We start from the raw sequence: 23,725 nt of genomic DNA on the forward strand, positions 1-23,725 counted from the left end.
TTTTACCTGCAAAATCCTTGAAATGACAAACAATTTCGTTTTCCCTCTGATTTCAATTCTCAATTACATCCAGACTTATTATTTAAGATATTAAACAATTGCTGCTAAACCTTGATTAATGCTCATTTAACGTTAATTAATGACCGTATTATTGTAATACAATTGATTCTTGCAAGGTCGCAACATAAACTAAAACGGTCCAATAATTAATCAGTTGTATGGATTGAAAATTGTCAAAATCCCGAAACTGTTAAGATTTTTCATTGGCATTAACAGATACCTTTATTCAATTGTTGCCAATAGATGCTAATGTAAATTGGGTTTAATGGGATAGTTTGATGCTGCTTGGTTGTTTTATCGAGGCTAAATGATAAATGAATATCGATCAGACAAAATGGACCATTCAAGATGATTGTACTGATAAAATAATTTTCATATTAACTCGATATGTAACTAACACTTTTTAAGGTGATTAACAACATGTTTAATCTTTTGTTTTTTAACAGGCAACCAAGCCTGAAGGTCTCATTGCATGTACATCAGCTGGTTAACCAAAAGACAGCATTATTAAATCTTTCAATCAAATATTTTAAAGATAGGAACGTCTTTATGCCAGATTTTTTCAACTTTATTATCCTGATTTGTATGTCTTCCATGAACTTTAAAGAATTGAAATTGAAAGATGAGCGGTAGAGCGGTCAATAATTTCTGATAATAGATGTAACCAATAACAATTGATTGTTTATTTATAATTAATTTGTGATCTATGATTTAAGCTTGTTGTTTTGTGAAACAAGAAGAAAGAAAAAAAATCAAAAGACAGGTCATGATCAAAAAAATGCTGGGCCAGTTATGATGTCCAGGAGGAAACTGTAAGAACGAATGAGATTGAATTAGAAATTAGTAAAAATGAGAAAATATGGAAACTACGAGAAATATTTACATTAGTTCATCAAAATGGTTAATTTTAACATCTTATATTTCTTCTTCGCCAGATTTTTCTGCCTTCTTTGGTTCGGTATCTGTATCGGTGAAATTGAATACTCCAGATTTAACTTTCTTTAAGGTACCACGGAAGTCCATTGCTGCTTTCTGGGCCACTTCTCTCATCCGTTCCAATTTCTGTTCATATTTAGATACTTTCTTAAGAGTGGGTTTGATAAATTTACCACGTAAGTCACACACTTGGGCATTCAGTTCTTGCAGCTAGTTTAAAAAAAGAAACAGCCAAGAAATAGAGGGAAAACATGAGAGAATCAGTTTGAATGAATGAATGTAAACACATGTTAAAAAAGAGTTCAAATAATGTTGATGGTGAATGCACATTTGAATGATAAATACTAGGATCAATACTTAATGTTTTGTTGAGTGATTTGAGGGGACAAAAAAGAAAGCAAAACAAATTTAAAATTGAAAAAAAGGAAAATAAACTAATTAAGATGAAGGCGAATAAATTGTTTTCAGATGAGTCAACCATAAAGAAGGTACCTAAACGGCGCTTAACACACCATTCATCCAAATTATTGGGTTGCCAATGTGTACACCAAAACTCATCAACAATGCCAGCAATTTTTTGCCTCTTAACCTTCGCATGTTAATCAACAAAATCAAGAAGCAAGATACAAAAAATTGTCAAAACTCTTTTCATTTTTTATGAACCAAAAACAGGGTTTTGTTCATATTTTAAGAATGAACATTTCAAGATTTTCCGTTACTTATCATTAATATTTCAAATAACTTATTGACTGCAAAGGCTCCATCTTCTGTATGATTTGTCAACAGTAAAAGTAAATAAATCTAACTTTGATAGCTTCTTTTTAATAAATTGATCTAATCTTTGTTATTGTTATTGATATTGTTTTATTATTTTATTACAATTGTGAGCTGGATTAAGTGAAATTTGCCTGTCTTAATCTCTCTAATTCTCTATCTTCTCAACAATAAAGCTTTTTTAGCAAGTAAATCGTAAGCTTTTCATTTTTTGATACACAAGTCGTTTCCTCTTTTTGCATATCAATTTCTTCTTTCATTCATATTAACTTGTAAGTGTCAATTTAATTCTTCAACTACAATTCTTCAAGTGTAATAAATCCTGTGTAAGGAACATTTGGTTGATCATAATGATAATCAAAGTTGATCTTGAAACGATGCCAAAAAATCAATTGGATTACAGACGATTATAAAAATATTCATTGCATGATGTTCACTTTGACAAATTATACCATTTCTTCAGGATAAATATAGTGATTTTGCCGTATAAAATAAAAATCCACTTTGTCCATAATATCAGTTCAAATGTTCAAGTAAGTATAAATTGAAAGTTAAATTACCAGTTGAAATAATTTCTAATACTCACCGTTATATCTTTTCTTTTGACCTCCTGCTCAACATCATAGTTGGCATCAGCCAAAGATGTAATTCGTTTGTGATACTCTTTACAGATTTTCATCAACTCAGCTGATTGGGAAATAAAAAAGGACAAAATAATGAAGATCAAGCAAACATTAACCTTGACAGGATGAAAAGGAAATTAAAAAACGGATTAAACAGATTACCTTCATTTCTAGCATCATTATGCTTTGGTTGACCTGTTCTTTCACGGATTACTCTTTTTCTTTCTTGAGCTTTCCTTTCTTGTTCACGTTTCAACTCTTCAGCCGCCTTTTTTCTTAATAAAACCTGCGAAGAAGATCAAAATGGGATTCATTAAGGAACCAGTGACCATGGACATAAAAAACGAACCGACGGCCAAATTTCTTACCCTTAACTTCTTCTTTCTATCTGGAGTTAGAAAACCTCTTTTTCCTTTAGCAGCTTTCGCCTGTTCCTCCAGACGTCTTCGTACTTCGGCCTTTTTCCTTTCCTTGTCCTCTCGTCTGTACCGTTCATCCTAATTTTGGGTTTATCAAGCAATTGCAAAATTAATATACACTCATCATAAACGTGTCACACGGAACTTTAGTGTCACAAATGTTGTGAATTTTTACCTCACTTTCCATTTTGATATGAAAAGAAGCTACAATGAAAAAGCAAGAAGGAAAAGAAAATGCAAACAAGAATTAGAAGATTGATTCAAATCTTACAAATTCACCCGAAATGGATTAGAAAAATCGGAAAATAATCTCAATTAATCAATCAACAATCCGCTAAACAAATGCTGTTACCAATATTTTTCAATTATATCTTACAATCACCAATTTTTAATACTCAATGTCAATTGAATTAATTGATAATAACTATAGATTAATATCCGTAATAGAAATCAATCGTCCCAAATGATTGATAATATTCTTAATATTCAATTATTTCCAGGTCAAACAGTTAGCTGCACCAAAAAATGGCAAATCATTAACAATTCAACAAAAATGATCTAATGTAACAACAATTAGCACAGCAAAACAAAAAAGCAAAAGGCAATTGAATGTATCTTCATGCAGAATAACAAGCAAATCAATTGTGAAGAAAAAATCTTGAACCCAATTTCAAATGTTCAAACCTTCTAAGCAACAATTTTGCACTTGATCTAGATTGTTGAATAATTAAAATGCTAAGCAATAAAAGTACTAAGCTCTCAACCAATGTGTTGTAAATTCAATTAGCTATTCAATTATGACCAGAATTATGAACAATAGGAGAAACCAAATAAACCATAAACTACCATGAAGTTGATGATTAACTAATGATAAATAGAGTAGCTCATAAAGCAATATGAAAACTGTCAAAAATCAAATGAATCCTTGCCAAGAGTTAATGTTTCACAAATCAAGTGAACCTTAAAATGTAACCAACTACAATAGAGAAATGTTGACAACAATAAATATTATCAGACTGTGTTAATTCATGGAGTTGATTAGATGATTTCTTGCGTTTAATTATTTCAACTGAATCTGGGAAAATAATAAACCACTGAAAAGCGTTAAGATTTTACAGATTGACAATTTACATATGCTTATAACCTTGTTTGCAGTGTTCAATGTTCATCTCTTGAAGGAACCATTTTTACCCTGTTCAGTCCTGTTTTACCCTGTAACATGGTTATAGGAAGGCGAATTAGAGCAAAAAATCATTAGAAGATTGATGACGGGTTTATTTTTACAATCAAAGAATCAATACAATCAATTATTTTGGCAACTTTCTCATCCTTTTGCATTCACTTTCACTTTCAAATGCAACTTTCCAATATTTGTTTCAACCATTTCCTTGATCAACCCCAAAAAGATTCATTTGGACTCTCTTAAACCTAACAATTAATCAATTTCAATAATTTTAATCCAATAACAAGTCAACTATTTAGCAAACTAATTAAACAAGACATTGATTTAGATGAAAATAAACATTAACTGGTTAAACCCAAAAACATTGTCTTCTGATCAAATCCTCTCATTGACAATTTTAAGCCTAACAATAATCTGATACTAAAACCACCATTTATAATCACCTTCAATACATAATATAATTGTTAGACTATTTTAATATCCAATCAATCAACAATTAATCTCACCCTTATGAGGTTATTAACAGATTTTAAATTTGACTTGTTCAGCTGAAAATGAAAACCGTGAAAATTGAATCTCACTGTTTTAACAAGAAACAATAACAATCAAGAATGATCATTTGAAGCACAATTACAATCTTTAAAAGTGACTTATAGTGAACCAAACTGATTGTAATCCCAAAATAAAGTTGCTCAAAAAACCAGGAAAATTAACCAGAAAAATTAAGCAAAAAATTAACCAGAAAAATAAGCTAAAAGTGAATCTTGGATGCAATTTATCTCAAAGTTGTTGCTTAAAATGACCTAAAAAGTGTTGCTGCTTAAACGAGGTTTATTATTAAGATTTTTATATTAAAAAATGTCTCAAGTCTATTTAAAATGGGTTAAAAAAAAGGTTCATCATCATTACTCTTGTTATTCATTTGAAAATCGTTGAAAAAAAAGCTGTTTTTGTGAAGATAATTTTGTTTGAAGTCGCCATTATTAGTGTGGTTTAATGAATTAAATGATGGCAATTTGAAATGAATAAAGGTTAATTGTAATCATTGGTGTCTCTCCCTGAATGTAAACTAAAAATGTTGAGTGTAAAATGTTAAATCATTAATTAAATTTGACTCAAGTAAGTAAATGAATGTTTGCTACTTTTGTTAATGAAAGACACTTTCTTGTAACAAGCTTAACATTGGAATACAAGTGTGAAGATGAAGAAGAACACTTTTCTTTCTCTTCTCTACATCATCACCTTTACTTGCTAAGGTATTCAATGGTTCCTAAGATTGCCAAAAAATATCAACTTCTCTGGCTCTGAACAGTTTCATGCTTATTCAGTAAACAATGAGGCGTAGACAAATAAACAATCAGTCAACGGCGTAACAAGCAAAGTATCAACTAGACAACCTTTGTAATCCAAAAGTCAACCCAAACAATCCAATTCAATGTTCAAGCCTAATTCAAGCCTAATCTAAACTTGATTCAAGCTTGATCCAAGTTTTAATTTTGATCAAAGTGCGATATGTTTATAAGCAAAGATTATTTGAATTTTGGTAACTTAATAGGTAAACATTGGCATGTTTTTCATGCTTTCACTGTTGAAGCTTTTTCAATTTATTTTGGTGAATTGTTACATTGATTAAATACATTGCCAAATTGTTTGGAAATAAAAATTTCTAATTATTTCAACAATCAAAGCAAATCTCATTGAATTTGGTGCAAGATTGCTGTTTCTCTTGAAATGTTGATTATTGCAAGCAATGAGTTACACATTTGAGATGAATTTTAATAAAGATCAGATTGAAGTTTAAAATAATCAATTGAATGGTTGATCATTTAAATCTGTTCATCAAATTTGCTTAAAGTTTCAGACAATTTTTTGATCTAAATCAATTGTAAATCAGGAAAAGTACAAAGTTAAACAATAATTGACTTGAAATTGTCTCATTGAGTTAGCATTTGAAGAGTTCAAATTTAATGAAGCAACATTTTTAAATATATTTTGCCATTTGTTTGTTTCATCTCAATTAACTTATAAATGATTAGATTATTTGATGATCAATGAATTAAAAGGTAAAATTATATTGAATAACAAGGTTAAGTTATATGTAAAGGGAATGTTGAATGTAACAAATTAAGAAATTGAAAACCTTCAAGTGATTGAAGCAACTAAGATGGATTAGATTTGGATAATTATTTAGTTAATTATTCAGATAATTGTTACGATGTTGATTTAGATGATTGTTTAGTGAAGAAGACAAGTTGATAGTAATTGGATTAATATATGAGACAATGATGAGAGTAAAGTGAGTGATTGAGATTAACTGGTGAAAGTACAACATGAGGAAAGATTGACTTACCTGATGATTGGCTGGTTGATTAGGCGATGTTGATCAACAAATTAAACAAGCGTATGACACGTTAATCGAGGTCACTGTCACGGTTAAGATTGAGCTTGCTATTAACTCGTCAATTGTTGATTAACCACTAAACAAGAAGACTATCAATACGAGTAACAATAATGAACGTTGTACAAGTAAAGTGGAAAGGAAGGCAAAAAAACGCGAGAAAAAAGCGCAATATTAAAGGTAAACAAAAGAAGAGAAGAAGATGAGAAGAAGTGAGTTGCAGTGAGATGATGATGAAGATGATGAAAGATGAGGTTGAAAGTGATACTAGGAAAGGATGACAAAAATGTAAATATAAATATCTATTGATTTGTTTCACTAGCTTTGTGATTGGCAGGGAGTCAATAATATTTTGCCTGATCGATTGGGAATTCAAATGAATAGAAATAAAATATTGACTCTCTCTTTCTCTCTGTCATCCAGTTTGTCATCCTGTGGGTTTTAAGCCTCTCTCTCTTCCTCTCCACCCTTATAATTTTCATCATCATATCATCTAGTTTGAGTCCGAATTCATTTAGCACAAACTCAGCTTGTAATGATAACGCCTTTGCAAGATGAACAGAAGCTCAGGAAACATGAAGATAATATGAAGGCGGATGAGCTTGCGCTTCTTCCTCATCTTCATACTCATCTTCATCAGTGTCCTGAGAATGTTGATTATCAAAGTGATACAGATGAATATTTTTAAACTGGTGCAATTTTTCCTCTTTTTTAGCTTTTCTTCTCATTTTTACACCAAACATTCACTTTCTCTCATCTTCATTCGCATTCTCACCATAATTATAATCTTTGGTACTTTCATCTTCCTTGACTTCATCTTCATCATCCTTCTCATCGTCTTGATAATTTTTCTGGTCTTTGTTGTAAACGATTCAGGTGTTGGTTGCACCTTTGGGTTACTCTTTGCTTTAACCTAAAATTTGGTTTATTTTGAACAAAAGCTGAAAACTAATCGATCCTTTGATTCTCAAATGAATGATAATTAGTGAGCTTCAAAAGGATGTGATGATGATAAATTCAAGAAAATGTTGTTCTCATTTTGTGCCAATGAGGTTGATAAAATGAGAGATGAAGATGAAAAATAAGGTTCAACAACGCCAAGTTTAGCAAAGCGAATGTAATAGTTGCCATTATCAATGGTGAATATTTCCAATTTTTCCTCACTTCTCTTTATTTTATCATCATCATCTTCTTCTTCTTCTTCCTCTGCTTCATTTTTTCCATTCATTTTACTTTCATTTTCCTTCATCAACTAAAGTCTCTTAAAATTCATTTTCACTCACAAATGAACATCAAACTTCTCATCTTTTTTTTCATTATTCAATCTCATTCTTTCACTTTCATCTTGTTCAGTTATTCATTGATTGCTTTTTGTAATCATCATTTGCATCATAACTTGAATCATGATAATGAATAGCCAGACAAGTTAAACCTAACCCAATTGAGTGGAAACTAATTTACTTTTTATTTTTACCGTTTATCACTCAACTTCACTCAAGTTCACTTTGAACAAATTGATAAATCTAATTAATTTGTGGTTCATTTTTGTCAATCATTTGATTGTTGCAAATTACCGCAGTAACAGTGAATCTTTATTAAAATCTCATCATTTTAATGTGTGTTCAATAAAATTTGATATTTTGAAATGAATCTTTCAATTGTGGTCTTAAATCATGAGGGTTGATTGTTTTTATTGCCTTAATTGAAGCGACAGAACAATACAAAAATGTATTCTTTTTAAATCATTTGGAATCAATGTAAAGATGTGATTTACAGAAAGATGATTTAGGTTTATATTGTTAAGCTTCCGATGTTGGTTTACAGGCAATGAATATGAGCGATTGATAAATTGTGATCAATATACTGAAAAGATAATTGATGGTAGCATTAAATTGATTGTGTTTTTCCATCAGTACGGCTAATTGTTGGATGTGTTGATAGCCTTATGTATTTGTAATTTATATTATCCAGTATCAACAGGTTTTACTGATTGTTTGGTCTCAATAAACTATAGAAGAAGCAAAAAGATAAAAACGAAACAAAACAAAAATTAGAATAAATGAAAAAAACAAAAAATTGGGTTAATTCAGGTTTAAAGTTAAATGAAAAGGTTAATTTATATGAAATTGTAATACAAATATTGTTAAATCAAATGTATTTGGGTGTTGCTATTTATTTGTTTGAATCACTCACTTGATATTGGTAATAGTGATATTGTTGAGTCAAAAAGTAATAACAATCAGATTAAATGTAATCGTTGGATTGAGCTGCTTCCAATAATTGATTAATTGAAGTTGATTTTCTGGTGATTGTTTGGTGAAGTTGAAGGCTTCTTGTTCTTGTCAATCTTGTTTAGAGTTATAGTTTGCATGTTTTTTCAACTCTTTGATTAACAATTTGTAATGTAATTTCCAATTGTAAATATTGACATGAAAAATCGTGTAGTTGAATATTTAATAACAATGTAGTTAACAGGAGATGCAAGTGTAACTTAGCTTGGCCAAACAAAACGGCATTGATTGTGTTTTTACGCTCTTCTTGTCACTTGTTTTCTCCGTGTTTTTGTTGTTGTTGTTGCTTTATATCAGCTTGTTGGCACTAATTGGTCTGACTTTTCCGAGTAATCAGTCTAACCAAAAGAGTTGTAATAATAATTGAAAAGTTGTATGCACTAATACATGCATGTTAATAGAAATCTTGTCTTTGTACAATTAATACAAAAAGAGTTGAGTTGTTGAATCTAATTGAGAAATTATGTTCAAATGATTGATAGTTGAAGTAATTCAATTACATTGAGAGATGATTTATCAGTGTAAGAAGGAATGAAAAGGAGAAGAGGTGAAGAAATTAAATTATCAGAATGAAATTTACCTAAAGTCTATTGAATATCACCTATTTTTAATGTTTTTCTGTATATTTGTTTTTGACTGGTACGGCTGGAAATTCTGGTAATTGCTAGGAACAAATTGTGAATCAATAGAAAGATGATTCAGAAATTAAGGAAATAGAGGAAAATAGGAAAGAAATACAGAAAAATAATAAAAATGATGATATGTTGCTTGATTAGAAGATGATCGGCATGTTGTAATTTGATAGCTTTTCATCGGTATGTTGATCATTAGAAAGGGTGTAAAGTGATCGACGGCGACGTTGATTACGGTTATTATTTAATCGGACTGGTTCGTATTCAATTTCTTTAAATGGATTGAACAATTCGTCTCCATCCCAACGTCGAGATGCTCCTGTTGCTGCTGATGATGATGAGGGTTTAATACGGTTTCGGTCAGGTTTTTCATTTTCAATTAAAGCCTCATTATCCTTAAATTCATCGAAATCAGCCAAACGTTTGGGTGGTGCTACTGTTGATGATGAGGTTAACCTAAGGCTATTACGTGATGATGGAATTGTTGCTGGTTTCAAGGTTGACCGGAGGTAAGGATTTGAACGGTGAGTTGAGAATCGATTTGAAGCAATCCGAAAAGTTGAGCTACTACTAATTGATGGTGAAATGGTAGTTGTAACTGTTTTCGGAGTTGTTTGACGGTCATTTGAGTGTGGGATAAATAATCGATCTGTTAATGATTTTCGAGTTCTGACAACTGGACGTTTGGGTTTTCTGGTTGATTTTCGGAATGTTCGAGGTGCTTCCGTTTCTTCTTTATCTTCATCAGATTCTGTTGTCGTTTTAGGAGTAGTTGTAGTTGTGGTTGTGGTTGTTGTTGACCGACGACGTGGTCTTTTAGTTGAGGTTGTTTTGATCTTTTTAGAAGCAACAGTTGTTGATGTGGTTGTGGTTGTAGTTGATGTTTTTGCTTGTTTCTTGCTTTGTCTTGAAGATCGTTGAGACTTACTTTGCAAGTTTGATACATTTTCTGAATTTGGTTCATCAAAACGAGAAGACCTTCTGACTGATCTTCCTGAAGATGATCGAGCGGTTATTGGAGATTTTGTAGTAGACGTTGTCGATTTACGATCTGATCGAGATGAAGTCGTAGTTACATCAGAACAGCAAGATTCTCGTGAAACTTGAGATGAAATTGACCTTGATGATCCAAGTTTAGATGATGATGAGCGAACTGCTTGACGTGACCTACTTTCAATTCGTCCTCTTCGAGCAGCTTCTTTTATCTTTTTCCTACTTTTCTCTGGTTTAATAACGATAATTAATGGAGTTTTGGGAATTGGTGTGGTTGTTGTTGTTACTGGAGAAACTGAAGTTGATGATCCTGATTAATGAAAATTAAAAAATTGGAAATTTCAATGATAAGTAAGCTTTTACTATTATTATTAATGGTGTGAATGATAAAGAAAGAAATGCAAATTGGCTTCCTTTATTCATTATGGTTCAAAAATAATGAAACAATTATAAAAAAAGCTGCAATTGAATTTAATGATAATTAGCTTAATCCCTCTTGTGACTTATTCATATCTTTTTTGATTATTTGTTTTGCACTACTTTTGCATTCACTTTTAATTGGATCAAAACTCTTACCTCGAGAGGATTGAAGATCATCATCATAATCTTCGTCTTCAGAAGCTTCAGCTTTGGTTTTCATTGACTGTTTAGCTTTAAAGGATATAAGTTTACTTGAATTATCTTCTTCATCTTCATCCTCATCGTCAGCAATACTTTTTCCTTCAGCTTTAGCTGGCCTTAGACTGCGCTTTCTTGAATCAGTATCACTATCATCTACACCATCTTCATCCTCTTCATCATCTTCCGATCTTTCACTTGGCTTTTCAGTTGTTGTCGTTGTCGTTGTTGTTGTTGATGTGGTGGATGTTGTAGATGTAGTTGTTGTTGGGCTGGTTTCAGATTTCTTATCCTCATCCTCTTCATCACTTTTATCTTCTTCTTCGTCTTCATCTTCACTAGGCTTAGCTGTTGTAGTAGAAGTCGTTGTTGATGTGGATGTTGATGTGGATGTTGATGATCCAACAGAAGTTTCTTCATCTGTGCCTTCCTCGTTGTCTTCACCATCAGATTTACGTCCTCCTCGTTCACTTGTTGATCCTTCTGCTGCGTCCTCACTAAACATAAAGTCGAAGAAAGATATTAGTCCAAAGAACATTATATTTAAATTAATTGCGATAAAGATTTCTCACAATTTGTTGATAACTCAATTCTTATTAGAATCAATGCTAGAGTTGGTTATTTCCAAACTACAATTTAAACTGATAATTTAGGTGGTGATATCAGTCTATAACCTTGAATACAATTTATTAAATTAATATAATTCAAATATTTAAACAGTTGCATGTAATCTAACTTTCATTATAATTCATGCTAACAAGTTTATGGCTCAAACTCTGATACTTTTCTGCAAATGAATAAAATTATGCATAAAAAACACTTATGAAATGTAATGATCAAGAAAAGTTGAGATGAAAGGCAATTAAATAAGTGAAACATCCAGTTGTAAATATTAATACTTTCATTCATGTAAATCAATGAGCAATTATGCAATAATTACCTTGCTGCATCTTCATCTTCATCTGCATCTTTTACCGACGATGCTGTTGTTGGTTTTGCACTTGTAGTTTCCATCTTGGCTTCTTCGTCTGCGTTAGAGTCCTCGTCTTCAGCATCTTCACTTTTGGTTGAATCACGTTTAGGAGCCGGAGCCGGAGCCGCTTTAGTTGATATTGAAACAGGTTTAACATCAGACTCATCATTTTTATTGCTATTAGAATCGTCGTCATCGTCTTCATCATCAGATTCACTTTCACTGGATTTGGACATTTCTTCATCTCCATCCGTACTTGCTTCACCATTTTTCCCTTTGGCGATTTCTTTCTCTTCCAGGGAACATCTATCCGCACATTGGTTTTTACAAAGCTCCACATTACATGTTAAATGGACATTAGAATGGTCCGGAAACTTGAAAGCCTGAATTACGAAAACAAAAGATTTAATAAATAATATTAATTAATAATTTAACCGTTAACAAAGCAATTAGAAGACAAAAAAATTAAAAGCAACAAGATAAGCAAAAGAAATAATCACTAAACAAAAAACCGTTTCTTAAGACAAAAGCAAAATGGCGGGTTAAGCTTTTGTTAAGCTTAACATGAACCTTTACAAACAGCGATGAGTCAAAAGGGTTAAACCAGATCAAATCATTTTCTGACTCAATTTCAGTTACTTTTAACTAAAAGATTGAGATGTAAAGATAAAAAAATCTGATAACCAGAAAATGTGAGTCTTTAAGATATTATTTTTCACATTTTGTTAAAGGAAACATTTAAGTTTGAAATCGATGAACACGTTTCTTTTAGCCTTCAATATTTCCAAGACTCCACCTGAACATTTATGAACTATCGTCTATACTACAGGATATAATCAAATCCTAGCCTGGTCAGGAATTAAACAAGAAATGGACACGAATTGAAAAGGACGGTAAAAAGTGATAGATTGAACCGGATTTTGTTAAAGCTTTTTCATTCAAATGATCGCATAAGGGTAAGTATTGGTTATCATAACCTTATAATGAATCTTTACTCTGTTAAAATACAAGGTACAAAAGACCGTTGAATCAACAATTTAAGTATTATAATACATTTGAATAATGATTGATTAAGTTATGCTTTGATTGGTTTGATCAAAGAAAGATGATGATAATAGTGAAACGAATAAGGAATTAAATAGTGATCAACTTTTATTCCCTAACATCATTTAGGATCTTTACTCAATCAGTTTCTTTCATCGGATGGATTCTTCTAACACTACAATTCAAATTGTAATACAATTCATTAACTCCCCGAGTAAACTATCAAGCAAACGAGATAAATTGATGAAAAGGTAAATTGTAATCAACTTAATCAATAGTTACAAGACACCCACGAACAATTGTGAAATAAATTAACAATAAAATGGATCCAGACAAATCTAAAGCAACAACAGACAACAACAGCAATAGTGATTCTCAATCAGTTACAATTTTGGGAAAAATTTTTAATTGCATTGAACTCTTTGAATGATTAAAGCTGTATCAATTTAGCTAATTAAATAAACCAAACGCTAATCAAACGCTGTTTTTGGTCAGCAAAAATGGTTCATTTTCTGATAATTTTCACTCGGAAACAAAGCAAAGATTGAATATTGAATGTAAAGGTTTTATATTGGTTTTATCGGTCATCTCAACAAATCGATTGATTTGCCGTTAATTTAACTATTTAATCATTCAGGTTTAAGGTAAATATTGACATTTATAAAAATACCTCCAAAACAAGTTAACTAATGATTAAGATTTGAATTGTGATTTTTGTTTTTATCCAGTTTTTGCTCCATTAGTTCAATTTGTCTCCAATCTTTCCACAATCAACTTTCGCTGATTGATCATTACAACCATTTGAACTGAACGTTATTGTAAATAAATTGACTGTCCAACTAGTCAACATGATGACCATTTATACGCATTGACAATTTTTACTTTCAGTTTCAAAGGAAGGAAGTTTTTAAGGATAAGAATTGACCTTCTTTTCATTTGATTTTTGTTTTTTATTTTATTTTTTATCATGGCTTTATCATGGTATCTTAATGATTATCTTTAAATAAGGTGAACATGATTAGCCCTACAGTCATTTCCAGTTGATCTAATTTGCCTTACAATTGCCAATGAAAGTGAATCAAAAAGTGGTGAAACTTGAAAGATTAGGTGTTAAAAGAGCATTCTTATTGAATTGAGAAGCTTAATAAGCAAATTATTTGCTTTGAATGCTATCAATTTACTTTGAATTTAAATCTATGATCTGGTTGAAACAAAATTAAGCTTCGTTTAGTTACATTGTTCAATTTGAATCAGCCTTTCAAACTTGTAATATAACAATCAATCACTTCAATCAAAATTTGTATCACTGAAAATTGCTGAAAACCAGTTAATTATGGTAAGAGAGATTGTATGCTGAGGGATTATACAGTATAATATGTTTAATCCGCTATTTATTTTGATTAATTCAAATATTTTTCAATGGGTTAATAAGACAATAATCTTATTGATTGTCATTGCGAAAAATAGATGGCGTAAGAAAGTCCCTTTGTTTTAACGGTTAACATGTGATTTATACTTTTGGTGAATGTTGGATTAATTTAAATTGTCAATTCCTAATTGATTTAAGGTAAATTTATTACTTAACAACTCACCGTTACAGTACTGTATGCTAGAACAGTAGCGTCTTGAGCACCGGTAGTGGTTCTCTTCCAAACATCCATTAACTTGGGTTTTAATGGACATCCATCTTCACCACTCAATTGTAACAAAGCTGGACTCGTGTCATTAACTGACTTTTCATTATCGTATGCGTAACAGTCTTTAACCCGAATATCAGTTCGTTTACGAGTATCTCGAATGTAGATAGCCAGAGTTAAATTTTCACCAACTTTAACTGGACCATCAATTGGCGAATTATTGGGATAACGGCCTTTGGTTACATCCATCCAGCAGTCAACTTTATGCTCATCACCGGCAAAGTCAGCCATAGGAACCTTTATCATGATCAAATAGGAAACAATGAAAGATGTTATATTTAATTTAAACATGACATTAATCAAGTGAGATCCATGGAGAGAAAGGTAACTTAAGGTAAAGACTTTCAACCAACACTTCAACACTTCAACACCAATTAACCCAAAATATACTATACTCATAACAAACAAAAAAGCCGTTACTATTTCAGATATTAGTACGATATTTTCAACTGGTTTAACCTGTTTATGTTAAATTTAAACTCATTCAACTCTTTTAGATGAGATCCGTTATAATTATGTTCATTCCATGTAATAATTGGTAGATACTCCTTGGATTAATCATCTTTTTTTATAACTACTTTCAGAAGAATGGATAACAACTTACCCTGATAACATCAAGCATATCAACCAGGAATGGTTTGAATACAACTCGTTTCTCTTGGACTGGAAGGTCGCGTTGTAGTGAATATCGACAAGATAATAGACGAGCAGAGTCCCAAACTTCTTGATAAATTGGATCGTTTTGGAATATGATTACATTTTCGAATTGTTTAGAATCTTTGACGTCTTTACTGAGAACACTCGCAGTGCCACAGCCTTCAGCTGGAATTTTGAATGCTAAATTGGACGAACCGCTTTTCTCTTGGACATATCTGTTTTGGGTTGAATAATCGAGAAGCAAGAATTAGCAAGATTTTGAATATTCCTCAAGGCTCGGTTGACCAACATTGATCAAAGAAATATATTCAATCAAGATTAATTAGCGTATTTTCTCACTTTCTTCTGGGAACTCTGACTAAATGATCGATAATTATCATTGTGATCAACCATTATCAGCTTCATGTCTGGATATAATTTGCGTGATATGATTGAACGTGATTGTCAAAGAAATAAACAACTCAATTAAATATGCTTATTGAACTCAATTTGTTGGGAATCAAAACTTATTAACTGATAATCAAAAGGAGTTTGCTGTCTGATGCTGATTAATTCAGTTCACCAATGAATGATATTTACACCCAATACATATCAGAAACGTCAATTTGTATTAGAAACAAAAAATTGCTGAACAAATCTTTAAAGAAATTGATTTCAAATTGTTTGGTGGAATCGCACTCATAATCGGAATCACTGAAGGAAATTGAAGCCATCGACTAGATCATGCAAAAAGAAGGACTATTTAGATTTATATCATTTTTCTCTGATTCAGTCTGAGAAACAAATAATTTATATTAAATTGTTCCAATTTTTTGTTGGGTGGAAACATTATCACTTTTAATTCTAAATTATGATCTTGTGTATTATTAACCAAATCAACGTTTATTGAAATTGAAAATAATCATTGACTGGGAAAAAATCTTGTTTACTAATTTGTATTTACATTAGCTTATTGCAAGAAACCATTTTGTTTCTACAATCAAACCTTGATTTGGTTTATTATTATAATCATTAAAATATTAACAGTTTTTAATCACAGTATTTCTTGATCATTTTTACCTTTTGTTTTGCTTTCCAATTTCATTGAGACGCTAATTTAACAATATCACTTGTGAGGTCAATCATTATTTGATTTATATTATTATCAAGAAACATTAAGCATACTTAGTTGATTCATTTGAAATGCTTTAAATTTGATTGCAATGTTAATCTGAAGGAATGAGCAGCCAGAACATCAAATGAGTTTTAATTGACTCAATTTAAGGTTTAATACAATGAAATAGACAAGATTGACCATTGAATGATTACAGGAAGAAACCTTCAGAAATGTGACTGAAAATGGGAAAATTAACAACATCAACAATCAACGTTAATGGTGCTATTAAAGGTGGCCTAAAAGGTGATCAAACCAGACTTACAAACAACCAATGGTAATCTAAATCCAGTTTTAATCTCAATAGAGTTACAGATTTAATAACAAATCAACCTTGAAAAGTACAGGTTATTTGACTTTAAACGTTAAATTTACGCGAAAATTTGGTTTCATTTCATGTCTAGCTCTTCATCATTGCAATCTTTGAAATGGCAAGGACAAACCATGGATAAGATGATTAGATAATTAATATTGTAATCCAAAGATGCTAATAAAAGAATGAACTGTTCAAAGAAACAGATAAATTCTTGAATTGAAACTGAGACAAACAAGAAATTGTAATTGCAAACATTTCCATGTCTAACCTTTTTCAAGTCCAAGCGCATTCAAGTTTATTTTTACTTTCATTTCACTAACAGCTTATTGACAACATTCAATTAAACAATTTAAATTGAATTTACATAAATTATTGAAGGAAATAAATTGAAATTGTAAAATCAGAACGAAATAGCAAATGAAAACAATCAAACCTTAAGAGGTAAATCTCCTTCATTTTGGTGAAGCTGCAGCAGACTTCAATGAGACTCAACAATAACGATGAAGATGATTAAACTGTCTCACAATTTGACTAATTGAAAAGTGCAATTCTAATGATTAAAATGAACGCATTTAATCACTCTCGATTAGAAGACTCAGCCTTGAGCCAGTTTAACCATAAGTTTCTTGATAATCTTGGTTCAACATTTCATTAATTTACCTTCATTTCTCACTAAACACACTGATTCAACATTAACTTCACCATTTAACCATATGTTAATAAGTCCTTCAATGTTGCACTTTTAATAGCGATTAGCTAAATCGTTCTTGAATTGCGCTTCAAAACAAACTAATTCAAGAATCAAATCTTTTCATCATTTCCAATCTCTTTACTAAGCTTTTCATCTTCCAATATATTGATGATCATATTTAATTGTTAGGCTAATTGTTGTCAAATTTTAATTCTAAATCAACCAATTTTACCCATTCAATTGAGGTCAGTTTTGGGTTAACCATTTGAATTATCCTTTGCAAGTGACATTCATTTTATAATTTGGTTAACTTGACAATTTTTGCACCTCTTTAACTTTAATCAGGTTCACTTGATTGTTAACTTTTGTGTTATAAATTCAAGAAGAACTGTAATTAAGACAAATCTTGTTAATAACAATTGTTGACTAATTATGATTGTAGATCAGACATTGAATGATGAGTTTAAGTGTTGATAAACAGAGTTATTACATGTTAATAATCAAAATAAAATGAAAATTGTCTAATAAGGAAAACAGTGAGAAATAAATGGTTCAAATTAAATTCTTGTTTAACTGTTTTCCATCAAAATTGTGTTTCCTTCATTTAAATTAAATTAGATAGCAAGTAAAAGACTGCAATTAAGTAAACTGTAAATCGGGTAAAGCCTGAAATTTGCTAGTCTTTTGGGTTACCAGGCTTTGGGTTAGATTTGGGTTTGCATTTGAAATGAAACAAAAAAAGGTTTGAATTGTCTTGCAATTCAAAATTTTGTCAGTTAATTGTTACTGTTATAAATATAATTATAATGTGAATGGGATAATTGGATGGACCAAAAAAGAAGTCAAATAAAAGGCTAAATTCAAGTTTAAAATGTTGATCAAGTGAAAGTCAAATGTTATTAGAGGTAAAGTTAATTGTAAAGAGGTAAAATAATCAAGTGAAAGTCCACTTAATCAAACACTGATGATTTATCACTTGATCATCATCAAGTTAAACAGTAACGTCTAACTTTAATCATCTGGATTGATGTTAAAATTTGAACCACAGTTAACTATTATTTTACCTCATTTTGTTACAATCTAATACATTGATTGGATGTAATCAACGTTTAGTGTGTTCAGATTGTTAATTGAGTAACACTTGAATCAACAATCATTTCCTCTATCATTTCTAAATCATGAGAAATCAAAGAATCAAACCATTTTTAATAAAACACTTTTCCTTCTGAAAAAAAACAGTCAAAGCTTGATCAATGTAATATTACAGCGTAAGACTGACATGACTGAAGCTCAACTCGTGTTTACTTGATAATAATCATGTAAATCACCTTAATAACAATCATCATCCCGATGATAATAGATTCACATGTCTATAATAATCATAATCATGTAATATAATAACAACAATCAAGAGTGAAGAGAAGATTGAAAAGTTGAAGTAACAAAAATTGTAAAACAAAAAATGAATCCACACTTCAGTCAGCATTACAAGTTTACCAAGAAACAGAATCAAATATTTGTTAACTTTTCTCGATTCCATTGACTATCTTTAAGCAATTAGTTTAACTTGATTAGTTTAGTTTAATTATTTACTCACCTACAACCCATATCATTGTAATAGCCTTTAGAAAAGATGATTCCGTTGAATGGCGAATCAAATGTAACATTGACTTCCATTCCGTCTGAATCACATTGGACTTTGAGGTCTTTAATTTGTGGAGCCAATGAAGCAACATAACTCAGATTGATAACCTTAATTGTAGGAGAAACAACAGAATCAATTAGTTTGTCTATTGGGTGAGAATTGGGTTGAAATGACAAAAAACCACTTACTTGGGTTAAAATGAAAATAGAGAGCAAATGGTTGACCATAGATTGATATTTTAATCTAGAAGCCATTTTGAGTCTAATTGTAAATATTGATGTTGTTTGTAGGATTGTTGACAAATTAGTTGATTGCCATCAATGAAAATGAGGAAATAAAACGAAATTGATTTACATAAATTGTTTAGTCCATTGGGTGACTTTACAATCACAGTTAACACACAGAGTTGAGGTTGACTTGGGTTTTGCCCTGTTTTTTTGCTTCTTTTTATCACAATTTAATACTAATTGCTGCGTCCATCAAATGAACGTATCAGACTAACGATAGTAAATCAGTGAAAAAAAAGTCGAAACTTCAGGTCATTGAAAGTGAGAGTTTTCTTGATTTATCTTCCTCTTTACAGTCCACTCTCACTTTGCTCCTCATCAGTTTTCAGCTTTACTTTAAAAGATTATTGGAACCGGTTCGGACATTAGGACGAACCTGTTTTTGTTTAGCGAACGTTAGTTTCGCTTTTTACTTTCACTTGGCTCTTTCTTTTTTGTTTGTTCATATTATTATCATTATTATTAACGTTATTTAATTCACCTTCTTTTGTATTATATTATTATTAAGATTGTAATAGTATAAGACAAAAGGGAAATGAGGATGAAGATGAAGGTAGACGGTGTTGATGGTGAACATGTGAAACAAATGACTTGAAAGATGCTGTGAGCTGATGGATAATGTCACATAAAAAATGCAACAAAAAATTCATTTGTTGGGATATTGGTTTAAACTTTTGCTCTTTTTTTCGGCTAAAACTTTCCAGGTATCAATTTGGTGGGATGGCTTGCTTTTTCCCCATTTCATTCCATTATTCAGCTTTAAAGATGAACTGCATTTACATTATATTCAAAATGAAGGGTTGACTCTTCTTTTTGTGTGTGAATGAAACAAAAAAAGCGTCTCTTTATCTGCCGTTTGCCCATTATAGCTTGATTGTCTTTCAGGAGGCATCTAAATGGTGTCATAATTGGCTTTAAATTGTGCAAATAAATAGAGATAATAACGCCTATTTAACAATTGGTATAAATAAGATATTAATATTAGTTGGGCGCTGGACTACAGTTGAACTCAGGTTTCCAATCCAAGTATACGATTCAATATCTTAAGCTGAAAAGCTGGAATCCAAATACAAATTAACAGCGATAATCGGGCTCATAGTTATAGTGGTCACTACCATACAGTGATTATGATTATGGTGGGTTTGAAAGTGGTCGATATATTACTCCTTAGGTATTGATGCATGCACTAGAAAATAAAAACAAAACGTTAATTTCAAGTTGAATTATATTTCAATAATTCTCACCAAGGATTGAATTTAGCAATGTACTTTCCTTGGGAACCGGCTTGATCTCAATGTCATCTGGATTTCTGATAAAGAAATGGAAAATAAAGGGTTAATATTGCAAAAATTTTAATGTGAATTAATATTTAAGCTTTCAAGATCAACAGTAAACACTCATCAAGATTAAATGCATTTTATGAGAATTGAAAATTTAATGTTAGTTAGCTCCATCTTTTGTCAAGTTAGTTAAGAAAATTGAAAAATATCTTGAAAAAGTTATCAACAAATAGCACCACCTATTATTTGATTAAGTAACTACCGAATAACAATTAACTAATTACATTGCTGGAATAATTTGCTTGTATATTTTATGGCGTGTTTTTAGTTTATTTTTTTTAATGTTGTCTTTTATTTCTTGAATTTCAAAAATCATTAAGAAATTCAATTAAGAAATAACAAATTGTTTAACGAAAAATACGAAACTTTGAAGCTGGAAAGAATCAGATTGAAAAGTAAATACAGATTTGGTTTACCATCGAATCTCGTAACCTTTATTTCCTCAAGAGATATTTGTAAGGGTTTAGGCTAATTTGGTTAATTTAGGTTAATCTTTCTACGGTAATATTCAAAAGGCCAAAAATACTAAGCTACTTTTGGTGTTAATACGTTTAATCTTGACCTAAGTGATACTTAACCAAATTGACACAAATTGGCAAAAACGGGTAAAAACAAATTTCTTTCAAATTCTGTTAGTTTATGGAGACATAAAAACAGAGTCTTTTTGTGCAATTTGAACATTTCTCTGATGAAAAATTTGCGAGGGAATCGAGGTCGAAGTAGAAACTTCAATCGCTTTTTGAACAACCGTGCGACCAAATTTTTCATTGAAACTCATTTTGACGATGTAGCTGTTGATGACCAACCAGAAAGTGGTCTTATTTGGAGAAATAACATTTCCTTTTTCTGGAAAACAGATCAAGTTCACTTTTTACTTAAACCGATCACGTTCTGCGATCTTAAAAGTTAGCAAGCTTAAACTTACTTTTTGCGTGTAACAAGTGTTGGTTCACATTATAGATTGTATAATATTTTCAAGATGCCAACAGTTCTTTTGATTTTGGACATTAACCCAAAAACTTTGAGCCTCGATATTTAGAAAATGGCATCACAAACAATTGTCATTTCTTCACCAATTTAATTCTTTACTAATTGCTAATACGATAAAATGCAACAACTTTCAATTAGTGGACTTTGGGCTTGATATTTAGACTATATATGTGCGAGAAACAGCTTATTCAAGCAACTAAACTCATATTAATGCATATCTTGGTAAATAAACCAATTTTCTGGTTAAACTTACAAATGAAATAAAACGAGTGCTGCCAAAAGCTCGAAAATTTGAGTTATGAGTTGAAACTTTGCAGGGTTTGTAGGCAAATAAAAACTGAGTCCATTGGTACTTTTAAATTATGCATTCAAAGGACAGTTTTCGAGGAAATCGAGGTCGAAGTTGAAACTTCGATCGCCTTTTGTACGCTTATGAAAGCAGATTTTTTAATGAAACTCATTTCTATGAGGTTAATTTTGATGGCCAACCAGAAAATGGCTTTATTGTGAGAAATACCATTTTCCTTTTTTCGTTAAGCAACAAAATTCGATTTTCATCCAAATCGACTTTTTTTGACAACCGTGATAGTTAGAGATCTGAAACCTGGTAATCGTCAATAAAAATGATTTGTTCACATCATGGATTGAATATTTTTTTCAATGCACCAACGGTTCTCTTGATTTGAACCATTTGTAGAAAAACTTTGAACCTCAGTATTTCGGGTTTGATAGCGCCTACAATCAGCATTCTTTAATCAAATGGTAGATTTTATTATGGACTATAAAAGTTTGAATTATTAAATCATTCAAGATTCCGCATAAAAAGTTATAGCATCGTATAACTTATGTTATCAGATTTGAGACTTTATTTATAAAGCTGAACACAAATCTTATATGTTAAAAAGATCTTCATTAATAAATGAATTAGCTCAGATTTGATTCAGTATTTGGTGATATGCTGTTATAGGCTATAAATAAATCTACCGTTTGATGAAAGAACCCTGATCTCAAGTGCTCCCAAACCCGAAATACTGAGGTTCAAAGTTTTTCTACAAATGGTTCAAATCAAGAGAACCGTTGGTGCATTGAAAAAAATATTCAATCCATGATGTGAACAAATCATTTTTATTGACGATTACCAGGTTTCAGATCTCTAACTATCACGGTTGTCAAAAAAAGTCGATTTGGATGAAAATCGAATTTTGTTGCTTAACGAAAAAAGGAAAATGGTATTTCTCACAATAAAGCCATTTTCTGGTTGGCCATCAAAATTAACCTCATAGAAATGAGTTTCATTAAAAAATCTGCTTTCATAAGCGTACAAAAGGCGATCGAAGTTTCAACTTCGACCTCGATTTCCTCGAAAACTGTCCTTTGAATGCATAATTTAAAAGTACCAATGGACTCAGTTTTTATTTGCCTACAAACCCTGCAAAGTTTCAACTCATAACTCAAATTTTCGAGCTTTTGGCAGCACTCGTTTTATTTCATTTGTAAGTTTAACCAGAAAATTGGTTTATTTACCAAGATATGCATTAATATGAGTTTAGTTGCTTGAATAAGCTGTTTCTCGCACATATATAGTCTAAATATCAAGCCCAAAGTCCACTAATTGAAAGTTGTTGCATTTTATCGTATTAGCAATTAATAAAGAATTGAATTTTTACAAGAATGACAATTTTTTGTGATACCATTCTCTAAATATCGAGGCACAAAGTTTTTGGGTTAATGTCCAAAATCAAAAGAACTGTTGGTATCTTGAAAAAATTATTCAAACTATGATGTGAACCAACAATTTTCGTGGTCAAATATTAAGTTTAAGTTCGCTAACTCTTACGGTCATAGAATGCGGTCGGTTCAACTGTGAATCGAACGTATCTGTTTTACAGAAAAAGAAAAGTTTTATTTCTCAAAATAAATGATTTCTCTGGTCGACCATCAAAAGTTACATCAGTAAAATGCGTTTGATGGAAAAATCTCCTTCCATATTTGTACAAAAGGTAAT

At 30.9% G+C, this 23,725-nt stretch overlaps 2 protein-coding genes and 2 long non-coding RNA genes across 5 annotated transcripts; 2 read left to right on the forward strand and 2 right to left on the reverse strand.

The window, feature by feature from the left end:
- Window positions 1–721: 721 nt before the first annotated feature.
- On the reverse strand, window positions 722–6,529 carry LOC107370019 (troponin I). Its single transcript, XM_015937992.3, has 7 exons — window positions 6,346–6,529; window positions 2,988–3,016; window positions 2,762–2,890; window positions 2,556–2,679; window positions 2,357–2,457; window positions 944–1,206; window positions 722–870 (listed from the first exon to the last, which is right to left on the reverse strand). Exons 2-6 carry the CDS (start codon window positions 2,997–2,999, stop codon window positions 976–978), a joined length of 597 nt encoding a protein of 198 aa, XP_015793478.1. The 5' UTR covers window positions 3,000–3,016; window positions 6,346–6,529; the 3' UTR covers window positions 722–870; window positions 944–975.
- Window positions 1,794–3,575, forward strand: LOC112539658 (uncharacterized). The gene is made up of 2 exons (XR_003083621.2): window positions 1,794–2,303; window positions 2,397–3,575. It is a non-coding gene; the product is annotated as an uncharacterized LOC112539658 (long non-coding RNA).
- A 1,530-nt stretch (window positions 6,530–8,059) lies between the features above and the next one.
- Window positions 8,060–20,823, reverse strand: LOC107370003 (uncharacterized). Of its 2 annotated transcripts, XM_015937974.3 has the most exons (10): window positions 20,635–20,813; window positions 19,292–20,576; window positions 19,056–19,210; window positions 15,246–15,513; window positions 14,537–14,878; window positions 11,868–12,283; window positions 10,886–11,424; window positions 9,265–10,619; window positions 8,587–9,133; window positions 8,060–8,401 (listed from the first exon to the last, which is right to left on the reverse strand). In XM_015937974.3, exons 2-8 carry the CDS (start codon window positions 19,355–19,357, stop codon window positions 9,457–9,459), a joined length of 2,949 nt encoding a protein of 982 aa, XP_015793460.2. In that variant the 5' UTR covers window positions 19,358–20,576; window positions 20,635–20,813; the 3' UTR covers window positions 8,060–8,401; window positions 8,587–9,133; window positions 9,265–9,456. The 2 variants fall into 2 exon arrangements, with proteins under 2 accessions (XP_015793460.2, XP_015793459.2); XM_015937973.3 differs by having other exon boundaries at window positions 8,587–10,619; window positions 20,635–20,823.
- On the forward strand, window positions 14,837–16,339 carry LOC112539657 (uncharacterized). Its single transcript, XR_016197864.1, has 2 exons — window positions 14,837–14,975; window positions 15,226–16,339. It is a non-coding gene; the product is annotated as an uncharacterized LOC112539657 (long non-coding RNA).
- Window positions 20,824–23,725: the final 2,902 nt, after the last annotated feature.

Source organism: Tetranychus urticae, chromosome 1 (assembly GCF_039701765.1).
Source record: "Tetranychus urticae isolate SD_2017Ah chromosome 1, NJAU_TeUrti_SD_1.0, whole genome shotgun sequence".
In the NCBI taxonomy this organism is placed as follows: domain Eukaryota; kingdom Metazoa; phylum Arthropoda; class Arachnida; order Trombidiformes; family Tetranychidae; genus Tetranychus; species Tetranychus urticae.